Here is a 24,538-nt window from a genome sequence, read left to right on the forward strand (position 1 = left end):
CTGCTTTAAATTCACACTAAATCAACCATCTTTCAATCTTAAACCGCTGACGAGACTAATAGAGTGGTCTGAGGACAATACTTTAAACTGGAGACGCAACAATCAATTCTGTAAACGAGTTTGAGCGCTTCGAGTGTTTTATGGGCGACTCTACGGATCGAAGTTTAAATTTCAGTTTAAACCAACAGGAAATCATGTTTTAGGTGTATTTTCCTTTTCTGAAGCTAATGTCAGAGCCACAACAAAAAAAAAAATCCATTAGTTGTCGACTACAACAATCAATGAGTTCAACAACAAGATTTTAAGGTTTCTTTCCTCCGTGACAGGAAACTGAAGATATTTGGATGAAGCAAGACGTTTGAGAAAACTGATCCACATTTTTTACCATTTTCTGGCATTTTATAGACCAAATAAATCTAGAAAGTAATCAACAGATAATAGTTGTGATTGTTTTGGGGTTTTCTTTGGTCATTCGGCATCTTTTGTGGTCGTTTTGAGTAATTCTCGAGGGATATAAAGTCTGAATTTGCTCATTCTAGATTCCTAAATGTGAAGACTTTCTGGTTTATTTCCTCCTCTATGACAGGAAACTGAAGATTTCTGGATGAAACAAGACATTTCTCATTGTTTTCTGACATTTTGCAGACCAAACAACAAATAATTAATGCTGAAAATAAGTAGATTTTAGCTTCCTAAATGGTAATATTTTAGACTTAGACCGACTTAATTAATTCTCAGAGGGTAATTCTGTGGTTTCCTATGACGGCAAAATGAATATCTTTGGTTTGTGGACAAAACATGAGTTATGTTGGGGAACACTGATCAGTATTTTTCTCAATTTTCTGACATTTTATAGACCAACAAGTAATCATTGCGGGGGTTTGCATCTTTTCGTGGTCGTTGTAAGTCGTTTTTAAAAATAGAAAGTCTAAATTAACTCATTTTAGCTTCCTAAATATGAAATGTCGTTTTCTTCCTCTACGACAACAAACCAAATATCTCAGGGTTGTGGACAAAATATTTATCATCTTGGGAAACACTGACCTACATTTTTCACTGTTTTCTAACATTTTATAGACCAACTGCTGATGAATATGGCTGTTTAGTGGCAGTTTTACATGTTTGTCTGGTTATTTTGAGTCATTTTCGAGCTTCTTTCCTCCTCTATGACAGTAAACTGAATATCTTTGGATGGTGGACAAAACATTGATCATTTTATAGACTAAATATCTCATCGATAAATCCATAAAATAACCGATAGATAAATAGCTAGTTTCAGTCAAAACATTTAGCTTTGTGTGAGTGTTGTCATGACAACAGGCGTTAAACTTGGATGAATTCTGACTTGTGGAGGCTTCAGTGTTGAGATTTTTGGACTTTATTCGACTAAATTACACCAATAAATGACCTAAAACGCCAAACATAACCGACTAAAACCTGATTTTACAGATGAGAATTCAACATTTTCCACCATTTCAGAGACCAAACATCTCCTCTAAAAAGCCGTTTCTATAACATCATCTTCATAAAAACACCACAGCCCGATTTAAACCTCCTCAGAGCTGCACTGAGCTGCATTAAGAGATGCGTCTGCTGAGGAGCAGAGACGAGCTGCAGACCGATTCTACCGGCTGCATCCGACGGAAAACCAAAGCTTCAGAACAAATCCTCCGTCAGAAGGACCAGAACGGCTCGGCTCACCTGGACAGAGGGGCGCCGGCGTCCCCGTGGACGACCATCGGGCCTCGGCGTTCGGACGGCTATCGGGAAAAACACGACGACACGACAGGCAGAGCCGCTGTGGAGCCGGCTGGACGGACGGACGGACGGCAGCAAAGAAGCCGATCCCTCCCATAACTCTTACATAAGAGGCCAGATGACATCCCAGAGGCTCAGGGAGGAGGGATTAGAGGAGGAAGAGGAGGGAGAGGAGGAAGAGGAGGGAGAGGAGGAAGCTGCTGTTCGGCAGGAAGTCAACAAACAGCAGCGAACACAACGTACCAGAGATAAAACCTCCACTAAAACCCGACAGAGCTGCAGTTTATGCTCAGTTGTAACCAGAAAATCAGCTCGATGCTTCACCTAAAGTCCAAAAAAGATCTGAATTGAACGTACGAGCAGCTGGAAGGAAACCTGCTGCAGCACGTTTATATGCATACGAAGGAAACAACAACATGTAAACAAAACACAAAGAAACTAACGTCATGCTTCATTCTGCTGCAGCATCAGGGCATTTTGTACGTTTACAGAACAATCTGTGCTAAATCAACATTTTTCTACTTCCACTGCAAATCTGACAGCAAAAGTGTTAAAAAAAAATTAAGAACAGTTTGAATGATGATATTTCAGCAGATTAAATGTGGTAAAACTGTAATTTTGTAGTCTGACAATCTGTGCAAAAACCTGTTCTTCTACTTATTCACTGTAAAAAATCCTGTAAAAAAATCTGACAGCAAAAGTGTTAAAAAAACGTTTTAAAGAACGCAAATACGGTGTTTTTAGTAGATTAAATGCAGCAAAACTGCGTGATTTTACAGCCACACAATGTGAAAGAATAATTTACTGCACGTAAAAGAAAAACCAAGATTTATAATGTGGACATTATTTACAGTTTGTGATGTTTTTTCTAAGCCAACGTGTAAATTAATAATTTCTCCAGTTTTACTAGATATCTGTAAACTTTAAGCTACACACAGAAAAATCATCATATTTCACTCTGCTGCAGCATCCGTGCTTAAAAACCTACAAATATCGTTTAAGCATTAAAAAGCAGCTGCTTCCTCTGTTTGTTCACCCTTAACATGTAAATAAATACCTTTTTTCTATTGTTTTACTAATTATTGTCTGTAATTTAACCAAAACAGAAAAAAGCTGTAGTTTTTTTTTTATTATCCAGTTTAAAAACAATCATTTTCACAGTGTAGTACCACAATAATAATACACTAATACGCAAATAAAAATAACAATATGTATTGCTATATTATTTTTTCCACATGCAGAGGAATCTCTTCACTCTACAGATTCTTTACTTGCAGTATTTATGTATAATTGTTTTCTATTTTATTATTTTAATCTGATCTTCTCTGCCTGTAATTTTCCTGGAATCAATAAAGGATTATTTGATCTAATCTCTCTGAATGGCTGCTGTAAATCTAATGATTGCTGTTATAATCAATCTGTTGATCATTTACTTCATTAATTGATGAGATATTTGGTTCTCTGGTTTTACCTAAAGATAAAACAAAATATTCACAATTAAGAAGCTGTAAGCACAGAATTTAGGCTGTTTTCCTGTGAAAAATGACTGAAACCGATCAACTGATTGTCAAAATAGTCAAAAAATAATTTATTAGCCTTATTTACTCCTTAAAAAAATACTTCAACCAACCACAAAAAAGTGCAAAATAGCCACAAAAGCCACGTATCAACCATAAATGTCTCGTTTTATCCAACCATATTCAGTTTACTGTCCTAGACGAGGAAAAAAATGACAATATTCACATTTAACAAGCTGCAATTGGAGAATTTCAACTTTTTTCCTGTTGAAAATGATCAAAATTGACCGACTGATGATTGAAACGGTTGCAGATGAATTTATTCGCTTAATTTACTCCATAAAAAAATACTTCAAACAACCAGAAAAAGATGCAAAACAACTGAAGATGTTGAGTTTACAGTCACAGAGGAGGGAAAAGACTGAAAATATTCACATTTAACAAGCTGCAGAAGTTTGACTTTTTCTGTTAAAAAAAGGAGAATTGATGAGAAAAATAGCTGCAGATTAACAGAAACTGCGACTTTAAGGCTAAAACTCCTCCGACTTCCCAGCTTTAACTGAGAATCCGGTCTGTAACGTAATAAAGCAACAACACGACTAAATTCTAGCGTGAATCCAGGATCAGAGAGTCAGCTGCTGCTCATTCAGTGTCATCAGAAATGAGCTGAGCAGCTTTACAACAGCGATAAGGAGGCTGTAAACAGCAGCAGACTTTGGAAGGAGAACTGGACCAGGACTAAGAAAAGCCTCGACCATGGGCGGAGACGCCACACCTGTCCTCAGGTACGACGTTTACGGCTGGAAAAGTTCCAGAAAACGTCTCAATGTTCAGCGTTTACGTCACGAAAAACACAACAAATGTTTGTGGAGAAAAATCAGGAACTCGATTCTTTCCTGAGACCAGCTGAGAAACAATAAAGTTCATAAACATTTACAGAGCAGTTTAGAGTTAAGTATTATTTTATTCATCTTGTATATCGTTTTTTGTCCTTTCAGTTTAAAATTGTCCAAAATGATCCAAATTAACCAAAAAAAAAGTCCAAACTGGCTGAAGAATTGTCCAAAAATAACTTGGAAATTGTCCCAAATTACTCTAAACTAGTTGAAAGGGACTTAAATTTTGTTTAAAACTGGAGTTTGGCATTTATTTTATTCTTTCAGCAGGTATTTTTTTGTCTCTAGTCTAAAATGTAGTCTACAATTGTCCAAAAAATTATTCTAAATCTGTCCAAAAAAAACCCATTAAATTACCTAAATTGACTCAAAAATAACTGGAAAGCTGCTCAGAATTACTTGAAACTTGTTAAGAATGACACTTTTCTAGATATTTTGATCAGTTTTCTTAAATTTCAGGCACATTTAGAATCTATTTTTGAGTTTCACGGTTTAAAAAAAGGCAGTAAAAATGTTGTCTCCTCATCCTGTAGATATTTATCTGTCTCCATGTTTCCAGACTGTTCCTCTCTACGTCATTTCTACAAAGATGTTTCTCCATGTTGAATGTATCTCCAACTACTTGCTCCTCTGTTCACCGTTTCTGAGCCATGCTGACTTTATTTTATTGATCCAGTAGCTTTGATTTTCCTCTCAATCTCTCTAGCCTAGCCGTGCTAGACAACCCACGGCAACGAATGTAATTCTCTGCCAGGGTGGGTCTAGTTACCCTCCATAAGGCTCGAGGCTGGATTCTCCTAAAACTGGCCGGACCAATCACCATGAAGTGTAGAGTCAGAAGGCGGGCGTAACGAAGTGACGACAGAGAAGCGACGATTCTGACAGAAACAACCGGAAACAACTAGCCTAGCCGCGCTAGACAACCCACGGCAACGAATTTAATTCTCTGCCAGGGTCGACAACAAAAACGACAACAGTCGTTGAGCTCCATTAGCACCGACTCTGAATAATCTTTCTGTTAACATGTCTGTAATATACTTGAGCTTCACCCATTGACTGTATAAATAAGGCTTCACCGAACTCCCGCATCCTCTGATTTCCGGCGCTCTAGGAGCCTATTCGTTGCGCTGATTGGTTGTATACCTACCCAACTGCTGCAGAGTGATTTGATAGACAACCTTTTAGCCCGCCTCCCTCCCTGTCGAGCGTGCCTAGACCCTTGTGTCTTCAGAGCATGGGTCTAGTGCAGCTCGGCTACAATCTCTCCTAAAGTAACATAAAATTGTGGTAATTTTATGTTCTGAATAATGGTCAGAATGTTGTCTAAAGTTACTCAAAACTTTTTCAAAATGACCTAAATATTGTTCAAAACGACTATATTTGAATCATTCTGAACAGCTTTAGTCCAGTTTTGAGCCTCTGCTCGTCATCTGTAGAAAGATGTTTCACCATGCTGAACGTATCTCCAACTACCGTCTTGTAACTGGAAGGTTGCCGGTTCGATCCTCGGCCTGTCGTGCTCATGTTGAGGTGTCCCTGGGCAAGACACCGAACCCCTAATTGCTCCAGGTGGGTCGTGGTTAGCGCCTTGCATGGCAGCTTCCACCATCAGTGTGTGAATGGGTGAATGTGACGCATCATGTAAAGCGCTTTGGATAAAAGTGCTATATAAATACAACCATTTACCATTTAACTAGTTACAGCCATCAGCAGTATCCTAAACCAGAATATATCATCTATAAAACACGTTTACAACAATCGTAGATTATAACTGATTATCTGACTAAAAGGCATAATATTACACACAATTGAAATGTGCATTTATGTAACTATGACTTCTACCCATGTTCTCAATGTTCTATTATTGAATATTCTACTGATGAACTAACATGTAAACTGTATTAACTAATATTACAGCTGGAGGTGATGGAACTGGTTTTAGACGTTTAACTTTGGATGGAGGAAGAGAAAAAGTCAAAAATAAATACAGCAGGAGTCTTTTTATGCGTCTTTGCATCTAGATGGAGGAGTTTTGCTCGTTTATTTTCTAAACAGTTTTGCATTATTTTTTCCTCTTTTTGCGTCCAATTCTGTCAGTTTATATACATTTACAGGAGTCCTGCATGTCTCTAATCATTTTACTCCTTTATGTGGAAATTCTGAAACTTCTTTCACTTTTCCAGTTCTTGTTGCATTTTGCATCTAATTCTGTCAGTTTGTTCTTTTTTATAGGAGTCCTGCATGTCACTATCGTCATTTTGCTGCTTTTAGTGGAAGTTTTGAGACATTTTTCAGTCACTTTGCACATTTCTGTGGTTGTTTTGCTTCTTTTTGTTGACATTTTGTGTCTCATTCTGTCAATTTATATGCATTTCTAGGAGTCTTGCATGTCTTTGTACTCATTTTGTTGCTTTATGTGGAGGTTTTGAAAGTTTTCAATCATTTTGCATCTTTTCTTCTGATGTTTTTGCTTCTTTTTTTGGTCAGTTTTTGCTTCTTGTAGATAGTTCGTTCCATTGCGTTTTTCCTGTCGTCATTTTACTCCTATGAGTGGATGTTTTCGGTCATTTTGCATCTCGTTCTGTCATTTGTTGTCTTTTTTATGAGTTCTGCGTGTCTCTGTAGTCATTTTGCTGCTTTTAGTGGCAGCTTTGAGACTTTTTCCAGTCACTTTGCATCTTTTTGTGGTTGTTTTGACTCGTTCTGATGACATTTTGTGTCTTGTTCTCTCACTTTATATGTATTTATAGGAGTCCTGCATCTCCTTGTAGTCATTTTGATGCTTTTCATGGAAGTTTTGAAACTTCTTTTCGCCACTTTGCATTTTTTGTTGACATTCTGCGTCTCATTCTGTCAGTTTATATATATTTATATAAGTCCTGCGTGTCTCTCTATTCACTTTGCAGCTTTTTGTTTACAGTTTGTGTCTCTTTCTTTTGCATCTCACTGTACTCACATTAGATCACTCTGTTGTCATTTTGCTCCATTTCATTTCCCTCTAAACTTGTTTTGTGCATGTTTAAAGCAATTTGTTGTTATTCTGTGCCGTTTTTAGTCCGTTTTCATTATTCTGTAGTGGTTTAGGATTTCTCCAGGGACTGTTTTTGTATCCCTGTGCTGATTTTTTATGTCTTTGTTTGGCTTCTTTAGTGTCTTTGCGTCACTTAAAGTCAATTTACATCTGTCTGCAGCTGCTTTGCCTCTTCTTAGTGTCACTTTGCATCTCTTTATACTCGTTTCTGTTGTACTGGTTTTGCCTATTTTTAAAGGTAGCTTGCGTATCTTTTTGTGCACATCTGCAGTAGTTTTGCCCGTTTTGTCATAATTTTTCTGTGTCTCGTAGTTAATCTGTGTCACGCATTCATCATTTTAATCCTGTTTATATGAAGCTTACATCATTCTCTAGCTATTTAGTGTCTCTTTGTGGTAATTTAGCCTCTTTTTGTCGTCATTTTCGGTCAGTTTGGGTCTCTTTCGGTCAAACTACGTGTCTTTAATCAGCCTGATCGTTTTTTTATCATATTATATTCACAGTGTATCAAGTTTTTTCTCATTGTCATGCCTCTTTTTTTAAATAATAATAATAATAATAATAATGGATTAGATTTATATAGCGCTTTTTGCCTTTTGATCTATTTTACATCAGTCTTCGTCCAAGATTTTTTTCTTTTGCTGTGTCCTGCATGTCTTGGTAGTTATTTAGTGTCTATTCGTGGTAATTTAGCCTGGTTTTGTTGCACCTTTCTGTCTCTTTTTTAGATAATTTATGTCTCTTTCTAATGAGTTTGTCTTATTTTTTGTCCTACAATATTCACGGTAAATCACTCTTTGGTGCTTGTGTATCATTGTGGTTGTTTTGCCTCTATTTTGTCATTTTGATCCATTTTGCCTTAGTTTTACATCTCTCTAACTGTTTTGTGTCTCTTTGTGGACATTTTTCTGTTGCCTTCAGTTAAACTTTGTCTCTTTTTGCATCTTTATATCACAGTTTAGCTCCCTTTAACAATAAATCCTGCATGTTTCTGTAGTTGTTTAGTGTATATTTGTGCTAATTTAGCCTCTTTTTGTTGTACATTTCTGTCTCTTTTAGACAATTTATGTCTCTGTCATTCAAGTTGTGTCTCTCTGGTCAGTTTGATTTATTTTCTGTCCTACTGCATTCACTGTGCATCTCTCTGTGGTAGTTTTGTTTTATCGTTGTTTTGCCTCATTTTCATCCATTCTACGTTAGTCTTACGTCTCTAATTGTTTTGTGTGTCTTTGCGGGATTTTTTTCTGTTGTTTTTTGTTACATTGTCTCTCCTCAGTCATTTTGCATCTTTATGTCACCGTTAAGCTCTTTTAAACATTAAATCCTGCATATTTCTGGTAATTCAGCTTCTTTTTGTTGTACTTTTCTGTCTCATTTAGACAATTTATGTCTCTGTCATTAAAATTGTGTCTCCCTGATCAGTTTGCCTTATTTTTCATCTTACTGTGAGCTCTCTATGGTAGTTTTGTGTTTTTATTGTGGTTGTTTTGATTAATTTCATCATTTAGGCTTAGTGGGTAGAGTGGCCGTCTTGTAACTGGAAGGTTGCCGGTTCGATCCTCGGCCCGTCGTGCTCATGTCAAGGTGTCCCTGAGCAAGACACCGAACCCCTAATTGCTCCTGGTGGGTCGTGGTTAGCGCCTTGCATGGCAGCTTCCACCATCAGTGTGTGAATGGGTAAATGTGACATATCATGTAAAGCGCTTTGGATAAAAGTACTATATAAATACAACCATTTAGCATTCATCCACAGTTACTTTGATCCAGTTTATATACGCTTTAAATCAATTTATTAGCTGTTTTGTCATTTATGTTGCACATTTTGTCTCTCTCATACAGTTTGAGTCTGTTCCAGTTAAATTGTCTCTCCTGTCATTTTGCATCTGCCTGTAGCCATTTAGCTCCTTCTAACATTAGCTCTGTAGCTGTTTTAGTGTTTATTTGTGCTAATTTTGCCTCTTTTTGTTCCAAGTTTCTGTCCCTATTAGGAAGTTCGTGTCTCTCTAACTGCCTGAGGTCAGAAATGAAGCCGTTGGAGAGGGCTGGCGTTAGCTTGGCCGTGTAGGGCCTGGCAGCAGCAGCGAAGCAGCGAAATATTCAAAACTTGACAGCGCGATAGCCTCGCTAACATTAACCAGCTAGCTCCGTTAGCTCCCCGAATATCCGCTGCATGGCGCAATTTAACGGCAGCTAGTTGTCTCAAATGGGCGCAAAAAGCACCCAAATGTCCCAAACTGAAGAGACAAACCGAGCTTTCCGTCAAAGCCCTCTGGCTTTATGTCAAAACACGGCGTTTTGGGGGGCAGCTAGCTAACGTTAGCGCTGCAGCTATCGCGGGTTAGCCTGACATGTAGCATTAGCTCGTTAGCCGCCGCCACCAGCAGCTTAGCATCTCTGTGCAAAAGGAAACACAAGATCTTAAAACACAGTGATTAGATCAGATCTGAGTTCACATGTGTGCTATTAAAGGTAACATTACCTGGGCGGGCTCGGGCGATCACCCATCATCCCAGGTGTAAATACAGGGGCAGTGCTAATGCTGCTACCGTTAGCTAGGCTGGGCTGGGAGACACACACCGTCCCGATCCCGACCCGAGCCCGACAAGCCGCAGCTCCAAGATCGCAGTACTTTACCTTGATCCTCTGCGGTTCGCGACGGAGACGGCGGCGGGCGAGGAAGTTTATCCTACGTTCAGGAAAGCTACGAGGCTAAGTGTTCGGGCTACCTCCAGCTCGGTGCGTACAGCCTCTCCCCAAGCAGCGGCGGAGCGGCAGCGAAATCTTGGCCCTCAAAACGGCCAAAAAACCCACGAGTTTTCCTGTTCCTTCCCACGGAGAGATCCTCAAACTCCCATCAATTGCGAGATATAAAACGATCAGGCGAACGCAGTTACATTCCTGTGAGCGCTGGAGCTGCTGGAGTGGCCCGGGCCCCTGGGTTCGGTTCTTCTCGGCCGCTTCTTTTCACCCTTTTGTCAACACTGCTGGGCTGAGACCACGGCACACATAACACACACGCAGCGTAGCGTGCTGGACGGCCCGACGCACACCCGCGACGCCCATTGGCTGCCGGTGCCGATGTCGAGCGACGCGATTGGTCGATCCGCCCGTCAATCAAGCGCGGAGGCTGAGGAGAAGGGACAAGGGAAGGGATTCGGGGCAAAAGTGCGGAGTGTTTTTGTGCGCGGAGCCGCAAACGAGCGTCCCGGAATGAGGCCGAACCGGTCCGAGGCCCCGGCCCCGAGCCCCGCCGGCCGCTGCCCGCCGTCTGTCGGCCGGATCCAGGCGGAGAGAGCCGAAGATTGTGGAGGAAGAGAGTTACATAACAGACCGGAGTGGAGCTGCTGGAGATGAAGCTGCTGCAGGGCCGCACATCAGGGGGACGATCCATGAAATACTGCATGTTTATCGCTCACGTAGCGTTTAAAAACAATGTATACTCATTAAATAAAGTCCTGCACCTCTATGGGGACAGAACAACCACGAAGTTGAATTAATTGTTCAAAAAATTGGAATCAACACACTGGAATTGCATGACTGATGCACAGATTGTGGATTCTTTTAGGTTGGTTTTTACTTACATTATTTCCAGTCTTTACAAACTCACCGTTTTCACACTTTAGAAAGATGTTTCACCATGCTGAATGTATCTCCAACTACTTGCTCCTCTGCTCACTGTTTCTGAGCCATGCTGCATTTATTTATTGATCCAGTAGTTTTGATTTTCCTGTCAGTCTCTCCCAAAGTAACACAAATTTGCCTCTGAATTGGTCCAAAGTAACAAAAACTACTCAAACTGTTGACTTGAAACTTTAAAATGACAATGTCTGAGTCACTTTAGACAATTTCCGTCCAATTTTAAGTCTCTACTCAGCAGCTGTAGGACGTTTCACCATGCTGAATGTATCTTCCAAAACTTGTACTCATTTAAGTATTTTTTTCAGTCTGATCTAAAATCCTTCAGTTCCGTGGAAACAGAACAACCATGAAGGAGACAAAACTCAGAAATAAATATTTTATTATCAGAATGATATACTTAAAAAGACAGAAAGGATAAAAAAACAACAAAAAAGTTGACTTTCTTTGATTTACTATTCAACAAAAATGACCCTCAAGTGCTACCGACACTGGAAAATAAATGGATGTTGCACATTATTATCCCAAAGTAACATAAATTGTCCAAATCCACTCAAAATTGGTCCAAAGTAACCAAAACAAAGTCCAAACTGAGTGAAAATCTTTTTGAAATGACCCCAAAAGTGTTCAAAATTACAATCTTTGAGTCTTAATGGATAATTTGAGTCATTTTGGACAATTTTTAGTCTACTTATAGGTCTCTACATCATCGATAGAAAGATGTTTCTCCATGCTGAATGTATCTTCCAACAACTTGCTCCTCTGTTCATTGTTTCTGAGCCACGCTGCATGTATTTATTGATCCAGTAGGTTTTATTGTACTTTCGGTCTAAAGTTGTCCAAAATGATTTGAAACTTGTCCAAAGTCACATAAAATTTTAAAAAATTACTCAAAATGTTCCAAAAACTAATTTAAAACTTTTCTAATGCCAAATACTATTGTTAAAATAGTCTGGAAAGTTGTTCAAAATAACTCAAAATGTGTTAAAAATGACACTTTTCAAGTCATTTTGGACAGATTTTTGTCATTTGGGTCAGTTTTGAGTCCCTCAGGTGTAAAGGTTTATCATCATTTATGTAAAGGAAACATCTAACTTCAAGAAGTACTGAACATAATGCAGTAAATCTCTCTACAATCTATTCTGTTTATTTCAAATAACTTCTTTAAATGTTTGCATTGTTTCCATTTACATCAATAATAAATTATATCATTGAAATAAATCCATGTTTCTCTGAGTGTTTTGTGCATTTTTGCAGTAGTTTTACGTACTTTTAGAGCTTCTCTTTAGAGTTCCTTTACATTTATTATTAGTTGTTTTGTGTCTGTCTTTATTATTTCAGAAGAAAAGATTGAAAATTCACATTTATGACTTTATTTTGCTTCAGTTTGTTAGTTTCAGCAGATTTTAAATAGAAAACATTTCTGTAGAGGCAGAAATCACTTTTGTTAATTTATTATTTATCACAGTCTGATTTATGGAACATTGTACTGATAAAAGCCGTAAAAATACTATTTTTTTCTGGCTTTTCACAGTATTTTCTGACTAGTGGAGCCATAAAAACAGATAGATCTCCTTTAAACTCTTTCATGTGACCTAAATGAACCAGAATCTTCTTCTTTCTGTATCTTCTTCTTTCTCTGATATTCGTGTTTCTTATGAGGTCTGGATTTCAGTCTTAAAGCTGATTGGCTCTTCATCGTTTCCTTCTTCCCCGTTGTCAGCTCCTCCCCTCCCGGTTTCCATAGCAACAGCTGGGCGTCCTCCCCTCCGGTGACCAGCGCCTCCCCCTGGGCGTCCCACAGGAAGCAGCGCACCGTGGATTTGTGTCCTCCCTCCAGGCTCCTGAGCAGTCGCAGCCCGTCGCCGTCGCAGCTCATCAGGTGCAGCTCGCCGCTCCTGGTCCCGCCCACCACCAGCAGAAGCTCCGCCCCCTCCAGGTAGCTGCCCCCCACCAGGTAGTCCACGCCGCCGCCGCCCGGCAGCAGCTCCAGGCTCCGGGCATCGGCGGTGCTGAAGAGGCTGAGCGGCTGGTCGCCGTCCAGCCGGCTCAGGTCCCAGAGGTGCAGCCCCTCGTCATGGCTCAGACACAGCAGGCGGCTGGAGGCGGGGCCACACCAGCACACGGCGCCGGCCGACGAGTCGCTGTTCAGGGTGGCAAGCAGCGCCTCGTCCTCAGCGCCACGGCTCAGATCGAACACATTGACCAGGCCGTCGGTGGAGCCGGACGCTAGCCGGTCTTTGTCCTGGGGGTGGAAACGCACCTAGAATAGAATAGAATAGAATAGAATAGAACAGAACAGAACAGAATAGAATAGAACAGAACAGAATAGAATAGATAAGATAATTGTCATCACACATGGGGGCAGGACGAAAATATTAACCCTTGTGTCGTCCTGCGGGTCAAAACTGACCCGTTGTAGCTTGAAAATGTGGAAAAAAATCTATTTTCACAGTAAAACTTCTGATGCTCACATTTTCAACATTTTTGGAAAATCTTCGAACATTTTTTGGTGGAAAAAAAGAAACATTAAAAAAAATGTTTCTTTTCTGCATTTGAGTCCATACTGGCTTGTAGGGAGCGCAGTATTCCTCCAGGGCTTCTGAGTCATTGTATAATTTACCGGGCCAGAATAATCAATAGAATACTCGATTACTAAAATAATCGATAGCTGCAGCGCTGGTGCATTCAGGCAGACAGGTGTTTTCAGTCACCTGAGTGATGTCATCACTGTGCGACTCAGAGTAGACGCCCAGTGGGTCGGTGCCGGGTTTCCTGCGGTCCCAGAACACCAGGAAGCTGTCCTCACCGTCCACCTGCTCCGTCCCGGCGCAGAGCAGAGCGTCGCTGCAGTTCAGGTCGAAGCTGCAGAAGCTGTGAGTCGAGTCGCTGCCGAACGTCTGGACGGCGTCGGATCCGCGGTGTCGGACGTCCCAGAGACGCACCGAGCCATCAGCCGAACCGGAGAACAGCAGGTCTGAGGAGCGGCGGGTGAACGTGACGCCACAGATCGGACCAGAGTGACCCAGAAACTCCCCCAGAGGACGGAGACTCTCCCTGTCGTGGAGCCGGATGCTGAAGTTGGAGCAGGAGACGGCCAACGGACCGCCGGGCTGCAGCGCCACGTCCAGCAGGTAGGTGGGTTCCTCTGGACGGGATCGCCGGGACACCGACAGAACCTTAAGCTGCTCCTCCAGAACCTCCATAGAACCTGAAGAACCACAAACAAAGTGTTAAACTCAGAAAACAGACCAGAGGAGCAGATTCAGCGACGGACCGGCGGATTATCGGCCCGATATTTTTACCAACTGATAAAATAAATGAAACTGAGCAGAATCATGAATGATCGGTTCTCTGATGCTGCTAGAATCAGTTCTTAATACCAGTTATTGATCGTTATTGATCACCAGTGATCAGTATCGGCCCTGAAGGAAACACATCAGTCCATCCTCAGATCCAACCTTCTACTGTTGTCGTTTAAACTTCTGAACTCCAAAAAAGGAAGGCACCTTATCTTTAAAATTAAAAATCACAAAATATGAAATCATTTATCAGCCAGAATTGTCTTTTTTTTTAAACTTATCATCTGTGAGGCCAAAAAAGTCAAACTAAATGAACCAAATCTGAGCTCACAATCAAGATATTCCATCAAAATCACTTTACTCTAAAAGCCCAGTTTAAAAATTTGCCAAAAATATACCATTTACTTTAACTAGATTATGCAAAAAAAAAAAAGAAAGAAAAAAATTCAGTGTTTCTCTGTGTAAATTGGAAGTCATGACTGACTCAGCTGAGACTAACAATCAGGTGACAAAAATTCAGAAAGTTCTCGGTTGAACTGCAGGCAGAGTCAGAGTGTTGCTGGAAAATTGAATTGAAAGAGTTGAATTGATCATTTAAAGCTGTTCAAACCAATAAAATAAAACTATATTGGTTATAATTTTGAGTACAAAGCAAGAGAAATAAATCAGAGATAAGAGGAAAACTATTTAAGCTGAATGGAATCTTTTTTTTTTTTTTTTTTTACAGAAAACGTGTCTTTACACGGTTTTATTATATTTCCTGCATTTAATCTCCAGCAGGACTTAATGCAAATTTTTGGTTATTTAATGAATTCTTGGTATTTATCACTCATATCTGCATATTAGCAGATCACGTAAAACGTTTCTAAAATCACTGGATGCGGCTGAATAATTCGGCTTTAATTAAATCCAGCAAACATGGATTTTTTAACGTTACTGGATAAAACTATTAAACACTAGCAAGAATTTCTAACAGGGTTTCTACTCACAAAATAAAAACAATAACGTTTAGATGCCGAATGATTAAGTTCAACATCAGCTTAAATACTCGTTAACATCATAAAAATTTGACTTGTTTATGTTTGCAATACACCGAAAAAACACTAAATACGTAGATTCTGAAATGGAGTTTGGTGGTTTGTTGAGTTTTTAATAAAGAAACGTGTATAAATGTTTCCTTATTTACTACAGTTTGTGTCTCTCAGTCTGTTGTGTGTTAGAAAGAGTTTATTATTTAGTTAAATTATGTAAATATATCTACTTACCTGCTAGAATCGTCCACACATGAAGAAAAGAAACAGCTGATTTTTACAGATTATCGTTTCCGGAAGTGGTCCACCGCCATTTTGGACGAAACGCTACAAAATATAAAGAAGCAGATTAACGTGAAGATTCCTTACATATCTTTTTAAATATAATAAAAAGTAAAAATACGTCGCCTTTAGTCCAAACACACATGTAGGAAGACCCGGTGTTACAGCGTCTACAGTCCGGACGGAACATTCGCTTCGAACCTTGTTTCCGCTCGCGTCGAATAAAAGGAATTTTGATCTATTATCATTTTTGTTTTGTCTTATTTAATTTATTAAGTAACTTGTGGAATAGATATGTGGAAAATGAGTGACACTGAGGCCTGATTTAGTTTCTTATGAGTCTGAAAGAGTCATGAGAAATAAAATGCATCACTGTTTATCTTATCTTTGGGGTGATTTTGTATGGTTTTTTTTTTATTATTAATTTTATGCCCCGCTGTGTTCATTTTGTGACTTGTAGTGGTAATTTTTGCATCTTTTGTTGCAATTATGCAACTCCTTTGGCCATTTATTGTGTCATTGTGTTACTTTGGCATGTTTTTGTGATCATTTTGCATGTTTTTACAGTAATTTTGTGTCTCTTTTTGGTTTTGTTATTCTTTATGTGGAAAAATATGTAAATTCTGTGGTCTTTTTTTTAATCTCTCTTGTCATTGTGTCATGCTTTGTGGTTATTCTATGTGTCTTTGTCACCATTTTGCATTTCTGAGTGATAGTTTTTTTTTTCTTGTTGCAGTAATCGTGTGTCTTGTGTTGGACATTGTGTGATTTTTGCATCTTTTCTGATAATTCTGCATCACCTTGGCTGCTGTGATTCACATTTTTGATGTAAAAAGGTAAATTTTGATGTAAAATGGTAAATTTTAACTCAGGATTGTTCAGTTTTTCCTCATAGCTGCAGAAGACTGGAAATAAAAGAATATTAGAGTTTGGATTTTCTTCTGTAAAACAAAATCTGAAAGGATGAAAGGTTAAATGTAGAGGATGTAGTTCCAGTGATCGTCCAGCGGGTGGCAGCAGCAGTTCTCTGTTTGAGGCTTTGAAGCTGTTTGGACTCAAGTTTCCAGATGAATGAATCTGACAAACATGAAATAAAACCTGAATCTGCAACAGCTGCTGCAGGAGAAACTAAACTAAACTATGATTTCATTGTTTAATTAAACATTTCAGGATCTTTAGCGTCTTTTCAGCTCCTTGTGTTCATTCACATCTGATTAAAACACATTTAATGCATGAGCCGTTTATTTGTGTCTGTTCAGAGCAATTTTGCATCTTTTTAGGATATTTTTATCTGACTGTGGATATTTTGCATTTTTTTTGTATTAATTTTGTGCATTTGATAACGTTTTATGTCTTTTTTGTTTTTTTAGAGGTTTTTGTGACCTTTTGAGTCTGCAATCATTTCACGTGTTTTTGTGGTAACTTTGTGTCTTTACTGTCACTTTGTCTCTTCTTGTGATAGTTATGAATCTATTAGTGGCCGTTTTTTGGCTCTTCGTTTTTATTTTGCATCATTTTATGCTACTTTTCGTGGTTATTTTGTCTCTTTAAGACCATTTTACGTGTTTTCGTGTCAATTTTGTGTCTCATTGTGGTCCTGTTGCATCATTTTGTGTTAATTTTGTCTCTGATTACGGTTATTTTTATTACTTTGTGGGAAATTTAAGGTTTTTCTTTTAATTGTCAGTATTTTTGTGTCTCTTTTGCATTTTTTCATGTTAATATTGTATCTTTTTTGGACATTGTTGACTTGGAAATCATTTTAATCGCTGTTGAAGAGTCGTCTTCTCTGCATCTAAGTGGAGCTCAACATCCTGACTCCGGCTTTTATTGAGTTGTAACTTTCCGCTGTTTTTATTACGTTGTTTTTATTCACATCATTGTGTTTTCCTGTTGTTTCAGTTGTGCAGCTCTTCGGTTCAGCTCCAGTTGTTTTTAATATGCTTTATAAATAAGTTTGACCTCGTTTCTGGTCGAAGCAGCTGCAGTTTGGTCTCAGATGAATCAGAGTCTGTTGGTTCGGTCCAGAGGACAGGCTGGCAAACATTCATACGATTAAACCCAAAATCAGACAGTTTCCAGGCAGCAGTGACTCTACAACACAGAAAAATATAAAGTTTATGAGCAGATCAACATGTGGAGCTGATTTCTACGACCAATAAGTTGGAGATTTACATCTTTTGTTTTAGTACAAGAAGCAAAACTTCAAGGAAAGAATATGGTACATGTAAATCTGACGATGAAACGATGACACAGATGTGTGAGGGAGGCCACCAAGATGGATGGCAGCATCATGACGTGAAGCACGGTGGTGGCGGCATCATGACGTGAAGCACGGTGGTGGCAGCATCACGGTGTGAAGCACGGTGGTGGCATTATCATGTGAAGCACGGTGGTGGCATTATCATGACGTGAAGCACGGTGGTGGCATTATCATGTGAAGCACGGTGGTGGCATTATGACGTGAAGCACGGTGGTGGCAGCATCATGATGTGAAGCACGGTGGTGGCAGCATCATGATGTGAAGCACGGTGGTGGCAGCATCATGATGTGAAGCACGGTGGTGGCAGCATCATGATGTGAAGCACGGTGGTGGCATTATCATGTGAAGCACGGTGGTGGCATTATCATGACGTGAAGCACGGTGGTGGCAGCATCATGATGAGAAGCACTGTGGTGGCATTATCATGTGAAGCACGGTGGTGGCATTATGACGTGAAGCACGGTGGTGGCAGCATCATGATGTGAAGCACGGTGGTGGCAGCATCATGATGTGAAGCACGGTGGTGGCAGCATCATAATGTGAAGCACGGTGGTGGCATTATCATGTGAAGCACAGTGGTGGCAGCATCATGATGTGAAGCACGGTGGTGGTAGCATCATGATGTGATGCACGGTGGTGGCAGCATCATGATGTGAAGCACGGTGGTGGCAGCATCATGATGTGAAGCATGGTGGTGTGATGCACTCTGGAGGCAGCATCATACTTTACAGTGTATAAGATATAAAAACATAAATAACTGAGGGGAATCGGGTCCATTTTTTCCATTCATCATTTTTATTTCGTTATTTTCACCCAAACAGAAACAAGAGTTTGGTTCTGAATCAACAATAAAATCTGCAGTTCATAGAGAATAAAAAAATACTGAAACATCCGGACACGAACAGAGAATAAACCGGAATCATGAAGGTCTGATCAGAAAATAATCATCTGTCGGTTTATTGATTCTGGAATAAACCCTTTAAATCATCGAAGGAGAAAAACTAAATCTGAGCTTCAGTGAAACTTTAAAATGTGAAGTTTTCATCTGGAAACGTTTCTGCAGCTACAAAGTGCAAAAGGCAAAAAGACGCAGCGAAAAGTTGAGATCCTGACTGATTAAAGGCACTGAAGAGGAAGTTTGGCTACAGTTTCAACACATCTGGTGGAAATGAAAAGACAAAAACCAGCAGAGTCGACCTCGAGAGAAGAGCTGAAGATCTGATGAAATGTTTTAACCATCAAAGATCTAAATACCCTGTTATAATGATTGACATTTATGAACAAAGATTATGATAAATGTTTGGTTTCCACCAAATAAACTATGGATTTATATTTTTAAATATCAAATAAAAAATTAATTTAGGGCAAAAATAAAACAAAAAATATTAAAACAAAAATGATTTTTTTTTAAAAATAGGAAAAAATTTCTGTTTTTTTAAAAGAAATAAATGAATAAAACCAAACAATAAACAATAAACAAAAATGTAAAATAAAATAAAATAAACAAAGATGAACACAAATATTTGGTTTCCACATACTGTAATACCAAACCGTGTAATTATGTTTTAACAAAATAAAAAAATTAATTTAATTTAATTTTTAAAAAATCAGAAAAAATTAGATTTTTTAAAAAGTAAAGAAAGAAATGAATAAAATCAAATAATTACTGAAAAATAATATGAAAAAGGTTATTATAAATATTTGGCTTTCACCAAATAAAAAAAGAAAAAACTAATTTAGGACATAAACAAAACACAATATTCAAACACTAATTTTTAAAAATTCTCTCCATCACTCACGTGGATAAAACAGTTTATTGATGATTTATGTTTCTATTTGTGATTTCTCACCAAAAAAAAACTAAATAATGAGGTCGACTCTGCTTTAAAACAAACAGGTGGAATAAATCCTCACTTTTTGTCTCATCGAACATAAAAACCGTCTATTTTCTCAGATTAAACTTCATCGACTCTTCATTTTCCACTTCCGGTTTGTCTTCATCCGTCAGATTCAACCAAAGAATCAACACTCAAAAAAACAAAAACAAAGACAAAAACAGGATGAACTCAAGGCCACAGGAGGTGAAACGAGCCGAGCAGCAAGTCGAAAAGGTCTTCTGTCATTTTTTAAACGGACTTTCTTTTAAGTTTTCATGGAAACTTTCCCTTTCTGACATTTTACAGCAGCGACAACAAACAGTTTAATCTGGAAACCAATAAAATCGCCAATAAAAAGCATTTGCTGTTGCTACTGTGGTGATCATGTGAATAAAAAAGCAATAAAAGGTGCAATAAAATCATAAAACAAACTCATCTGGTCGCCACAGCGGCAGGAAATATTGTAACTCTTTCATTTTACCAAAGTAAAGCCCTGAAAACAACCAGACTTAATCAGAAATACTGATCCTTTTGCAGCTAAACTGTTTAGAAATCCTCTCTTGGTTCGGTTTTTCACGTCACACCGACTTCCTGCTCGGCTCGGAGGGAAGCAGTGTATTCTGGGAACAGTGCATCATTTCTAGGACAGTACCATAAACAACAAATAACAACAACAAACAACAACAAGAGGCTACAAATCAGCTCCGTGGGCAAATTAAGACCAAACGAAGAGCCTGGAGGAGGCACTTCATCTACAGTGGTTAACGCGAGACCTTCACTGACTCCTGGCTGAGTGGGAAATCTGAACTTTAAGTGGATTCAATTTCAAACAGAAGCTCCAAACATAAGAAAGTCGACTTCGTGGCTTTTTCATGTTCAGTTGGTGAATCTTATTCTGAAGAAACAGTTCAGATACTTAGAAGTTACTGAAGTTCCGCTCAACAGCTCTTCTGCAGCTTTCAATCCGACTCAATAAACTCCAAACAGCTACTAAAAGGCCTCCGCACAGACGGGTTTTTGTCGAATGTTGTTTCAAAACTCAAGGATAAACTTTAAAACGCAAGTTTTGCACAAATGCTGTCATTAAAGGTTGAGAAAACTGAACATAAAAACATATAACTCCAGCAAAAGTTCTACCTTCAGAGGAAGCTCATGTGAAAAGTTCCAGAGAAGCAAATAAATGGCTTCTTTAGTGGTAAAAGTTTGTTGACTGCTGTTTCAGAGTTCGAGGACAAACTTTAAATTCCTGTTTCGTAGCTAATGTGCTGAGAAAAACAGAAATAGAAACGTCTATAACTCCAACTAAAGTTTTCTACTGAAGAAGATCATGAGACATCACTGAAAGCTACAAAACATTTGCTGAATGTCGTCTTTAGTGGCATGTTTTTGTCAAACTGCTGTTTCAAAGTTCAAGGACAAACTTTAAATTCCTCTTTCGTAGCTAATGTGCTCAGAAAAATGGAAACAGAAATGTCTACAAAAAAGTTTTCTGCTGAGGAAGCTCATGGGATGTCACTGAAAGCTCCAGAACAGCTGCTAAAGGGCGTCTGAAATGACACAATTTTCCTGACTATTATTCCAAAGCTCGAGGACAAACTTTAAAACCCTGTTTCTGAGTTAACAGAAAATGGAAGCATAAACCGTTCGAATAAAGGATTTAGCAAGTTTTACCATGAGAGGAAGCTCATGTGGTTTCACTGAAAGAACAGCTGCTCAATGGTCAAATGTCTGAGTTTAAAACCAGAGTATAAAGAGTCAGGGTTACAAATTCAACTTTCAACTCGAACGCTGAGCTTTCAGGCACATATCCTGGTCTTCATCAGCAGTTTTTAAAGTTGAGATTTTTCAGTCAAACCGTTTTAAACTTTCAGGTCAAATTTCTGCCGTTTTGAAACCAAACACGAACTTTTGGTTTTTAATAAAAACTATTTTCTGAGCTTCTCTCTTTGAAAACTGCTGCTGAGATACTGATGGTTTTTAACGAGATTAACGTCACTTTTTGAGTTTAAAAAGCACAAAAATGGTGTAGATTTAAGAAGTCTTCATGTCTAAAAGTCCACAGTCTGTTTACGGTCGCTTATTAAACTGAAGGACGACGACGGAGAAAACGTTTATTTTTCTGATTTTCTAATAACTGATTTATTGACGAGAACCTGCAAATGTTTCCTGAGATTTTAGAAATTAAATTGATCTTCTTGTTTGTCTTTACAAAAGGAAGTGTAACGTCAAAAAAATCTACAAAAATAAAGCTTGATATCAAGCCCTTCATTCAACAAACAGATCGTAGAAAAGGTAAAAAGTTTCTTTTGCAGAAAAGCAGAAATTTCCTGAATTAAGTCAGAAATTTAAGCATAAAAACGTTGAAGTTTTTTTCAAAAGATTTATAAAAATTCCTGAATTAGATTGCAATCACTCACAAAAAAAGAAAGATGTCGCATTTTTACTTAAAAGTTTGGTGAAAGTTAGTTAATTTTCACGTAGAAAAGCTAAAATATTCCTAGACTTTAACTGATGTAATTACACATAGAAAGCTTTGAATAATGTAAAAAAAGTGTAGTTTTTTTCTGCATTAAGTTGCATTTCTAAGCTGAAATTTAACTTCAAATATTTGTAATAATGCCAGGATCTCCTTGAATTTTGCTCAAAGGAAGTTAAGAAAGTTTGATGAGTGGAGTTGTAATTTTTATGCAAAAAAACGAAATTTTTTAAACTAGAGTGGCTGTTAGATGGAGAAAAAATTCTGAATAAAGTTGAAATTTTACCCCAAAAATTGTTTTGTTCAAACAATTTAACTTGAAAAAGCTTTCAATACTTCCTAAGTTAGATAATAATTTTATATATAAAAAGTTTGGAATACAGTCGCAATTGTAGCTGCAATATATGCAGAATTACGCTGAAATTCACCTCAAAACATTCGTAGTATTCCAATTTTGCGCGAAGGAAGTTTGATGAATAAAGCTGAAACATTTCCAGCTAAGTTAAACTTTTTTTTCTTTAAAAGGTACTCAGAAAAAGTAGATTTTTTTCCAAAGCAAAGTCAAAAAAATTCGACTGTTTTCTACAAATAAGCATTTAAATGTAGTTTTTCTTTCAATAGTAAAATCTTTTTGTGTAAATTTTCCACTGTGGTCTGAAAATATTAGAAGTTTATTCTATAAATTATGAAATTTTAAAATTTTTTCCCCCTAAAAACATTAAATTTCGTCCAGTTTTTGACCGTCAGATCAGCGTTTTCTCCGCCGTCGCCTCCAGACAGGAAGTCAGTTTATAGTGCAGAAAACTGAATCACCCCGTCAGAATAAAATTAAAAATCTCTGTACATTTCCCAAACAGAGTCCTTCCTTCCTCCTGGTGGATCAACAGTATGTGCCGGTCGCAGGGAAAACAATCGATCACAGAGCAGACAGAAGCAGTGGAAGAGCCCTTTAGAAAATCATCGTATTGCTTTGAGATCAAACTCCAACATTTAGAAGCTTCCAGACAAAGAACCACAAAAAGTTTCGAAGCAGAGCAACAATCGATCCGTAAATCAACCCGTTTTCTCTCCAAACTCGTTTCTGCGCATCTTTTGGGTTTCAGGTGTTTCTACCTGAAACCCTCTTCTTGTGATCCTTCGTCTGAACTCTTAACATCAACAGGAATAATAAAAAAACTAAAATGTTTCTGGTCCTTCAGAGGCTGCTGATGAAATGTTTTCTTTTGCTCTTTAAGGTCGAGAACGAGTGAAACCGTTAAACGAGGTTCCACATTAAATAACCAAAGAACAGAACCACAGGTTGAACAGTCGAGAGATTTCAGGACTAAAAACTAAGAATCTGATCAAAACTCTGCGTCCAGATCAGCGTTGAGGCTTTAATTCAGCTTCTTCGGTCCCAAACCCGCCTTTGTCTGGAGAACAGATCGGTTCTGGAGTCTAGACTTCAGTCAGGAGAGCTGCAGGCGACTGAACAGCAGCGGAACCAGGAATAGAACGTTAAACCCGACCGTCCCATAGACGATGTAGCGGTAGGGCAGCTCCACCTCCATGTGCTGCCGGGCCTTCCTCACGTCATCACTGGGGATCCCAAACACCCGGCACACCAGCGGGATGGTGACGGCCTTCATCAGTGCCCTGGTGGCCACCAGAACCAGAACCCCCACCACCAGGCGCATGACGGCGGCCGCTACCAGGCCGGTGCCGAGGGATGGGAAGCTGAGGGGCAGCCGGTCGGGCGTGGGGTCAGGCAGCAGGCCGAGGCGCTGGTTGACGTGGGACGCCAATGCCACGCCGGCGCCGGTGCCCAGGATCTGAGCAGTGTCGCCCCGAGAGGTGCTCCAGGTATCCAGGGTGAAGGAGAAGAGGCCGAGGCCCAGGTGGAGGCTGATGATGACCAGAGGAGCGAAGCGGCAGTTCAGGTTGAAGTCGTCGATCAGGTCCAACGCCGGCAGGAAGAAGACCAGGATGAGGACGCTGTAGAGGACGCCGGCGATGACGTCCTGCAGGAAACACAAACAGAGGTAAAGTCAGAAACCTCGAAATAAACGAAAACTTTCTGCCCCTCAATAAGTACTTCTACCACTGATACTTGTAGAGTTCTGTGGTCTACAAGTAGAGTTCAGCCTCAACAGAAGTTTCCTCTTTAACTGCTTCCAATACTAAATCATGGTCGGTATGTTTTGGCTTTTTGGACAAAAATGGACTCTTCCATGTCAAAGTGAAAACAGATTTCTCCAAAGTAGTAGCAAATAATTAAAAATACAAAACGGAAAGTCAGTGTTTCCACAAGTATCCACCTCCTTCTAGTTAGTATTTAGTAGATGAACCTTTAGCTTCAGTTCCATCATTGATTCTGTAGGTCTCAATCAGGTCATGATGCTGCCTCCACCGTGCTTCACATCATGATGCCGCCACCACCATGTTCACATCATGATGCCGCCACCACCATGTTCACATCATGATGCCGCC

General features: G+C 39.1%; 3 protein-coding genes across 8 annotated transcripts in view; all 3 read right to left on the reverse strand.

The window, feature by feature from the left end:
• The window catches only part of ppp2r5eb (protein phosphatase 2, regulatory subunit B', epsilon isoform b), a 53,983-nt gene extending 43,746 nt beyond the window's left edge, over positions 1–10,237 (reverse strand). For 2 of the 6 annotated variants that reach the window (XM_022191877.2, XM_022191876.2), the window contains exon 1: positions 9,837–10,237. Coding sequence is in view for 4 of the 6 variants with exons in the window: in XM_051958130.1 (XP_051814090.1) it covers positions 1,702–1,739 (38 nt within the window). In the remaining 2 variants the exon portion in view is untranslated. The other 4 variants (XM_022191875.2, XM_022191874.2, XM_051958130.1 and 1 more) reach the window with 3 other exon arrangements.
• Positions 10,238–11,203: 966 nt separating this feature from the next.
• Positions 11,204–15,641, reverse strand: wdr89 (WD repeat domain 89). Its single transcript, XM_051958156.1, has 4 exons — positions 15,597–15,641; positions 15,406–15,498; positions 13,553–14,049; positions 11,204–13,101 (listed from the first exon to the last, which is right to left on the reverse strand). The coding sequence occupies exons 3-4, from the start codon at positions 14,042–14,044 to the stop codon at positions 12,415–12,417; spliced, it is 1,179 nt and encodes a 392-aa protein (XP_051814116.1). The 5' UTR covers positions 14,045–14,049; positions 15,406–15,498; positions 15,597–15,641; the 3' UTR covers positions 11,204–12,414.
• Positions 15,642–18,488: 2,847 nt separating this feature from the next.
• sgpp1b (sphingosine-1-phosphate phosphatase 1b) overlaps positions 18,489–24,538 on the reverse strand; it is a 29,975-nt gene continuing 23,925 nt past the window's right edge. Inside the window, exon 3 of the mRNA XM_022191879.2 lies at positions 18,489–24,069. Coding sequence (XP_022047571.1) covers positions 23,518–24,069 — 552 coding nt within the window. The 3' untranslated portion in view covers positions 18,489–23,517. The remainder of the gene's footprint in view (positions 24,070–24,538) is intronic.

This window comes from Acanthochromis polyacanthus, chromosome 1 (assembly GCF_021347895.1).
Source record: "Acanthochromis polyacanthus isolate Apoly-LR-REF ecotype Palm Island chromosome 1, KAUST_Apoly_ChrSc, whole genome shotgun sequence".
Taxonomy (NCBI): Eukaryota; Metazoa; Chordata; class Actinopteri; family Pomacentridae; genus Acanthochromis; species Acanthochromis polyacanthus.

What these genes read in the sequence shown, in the direction of transcription:
- wdr89 (XM_051958156.1), bottom strand. Translation starts at nt 14,044, where the DNA reads ATGGAGGTTCTGGAGGAGCAGCTTAAGGTTCTGTCGGTGTCCCGGCGA. An exon ending in ACAGTGATGACATCACTCAG is followed by an intron (nt 13,102 to 13,552) that starts GTGACTGAAAAC and finishes ATTCTATTCTAG; the next exon opens with GTGCGTTTCCACCCCCAGGA.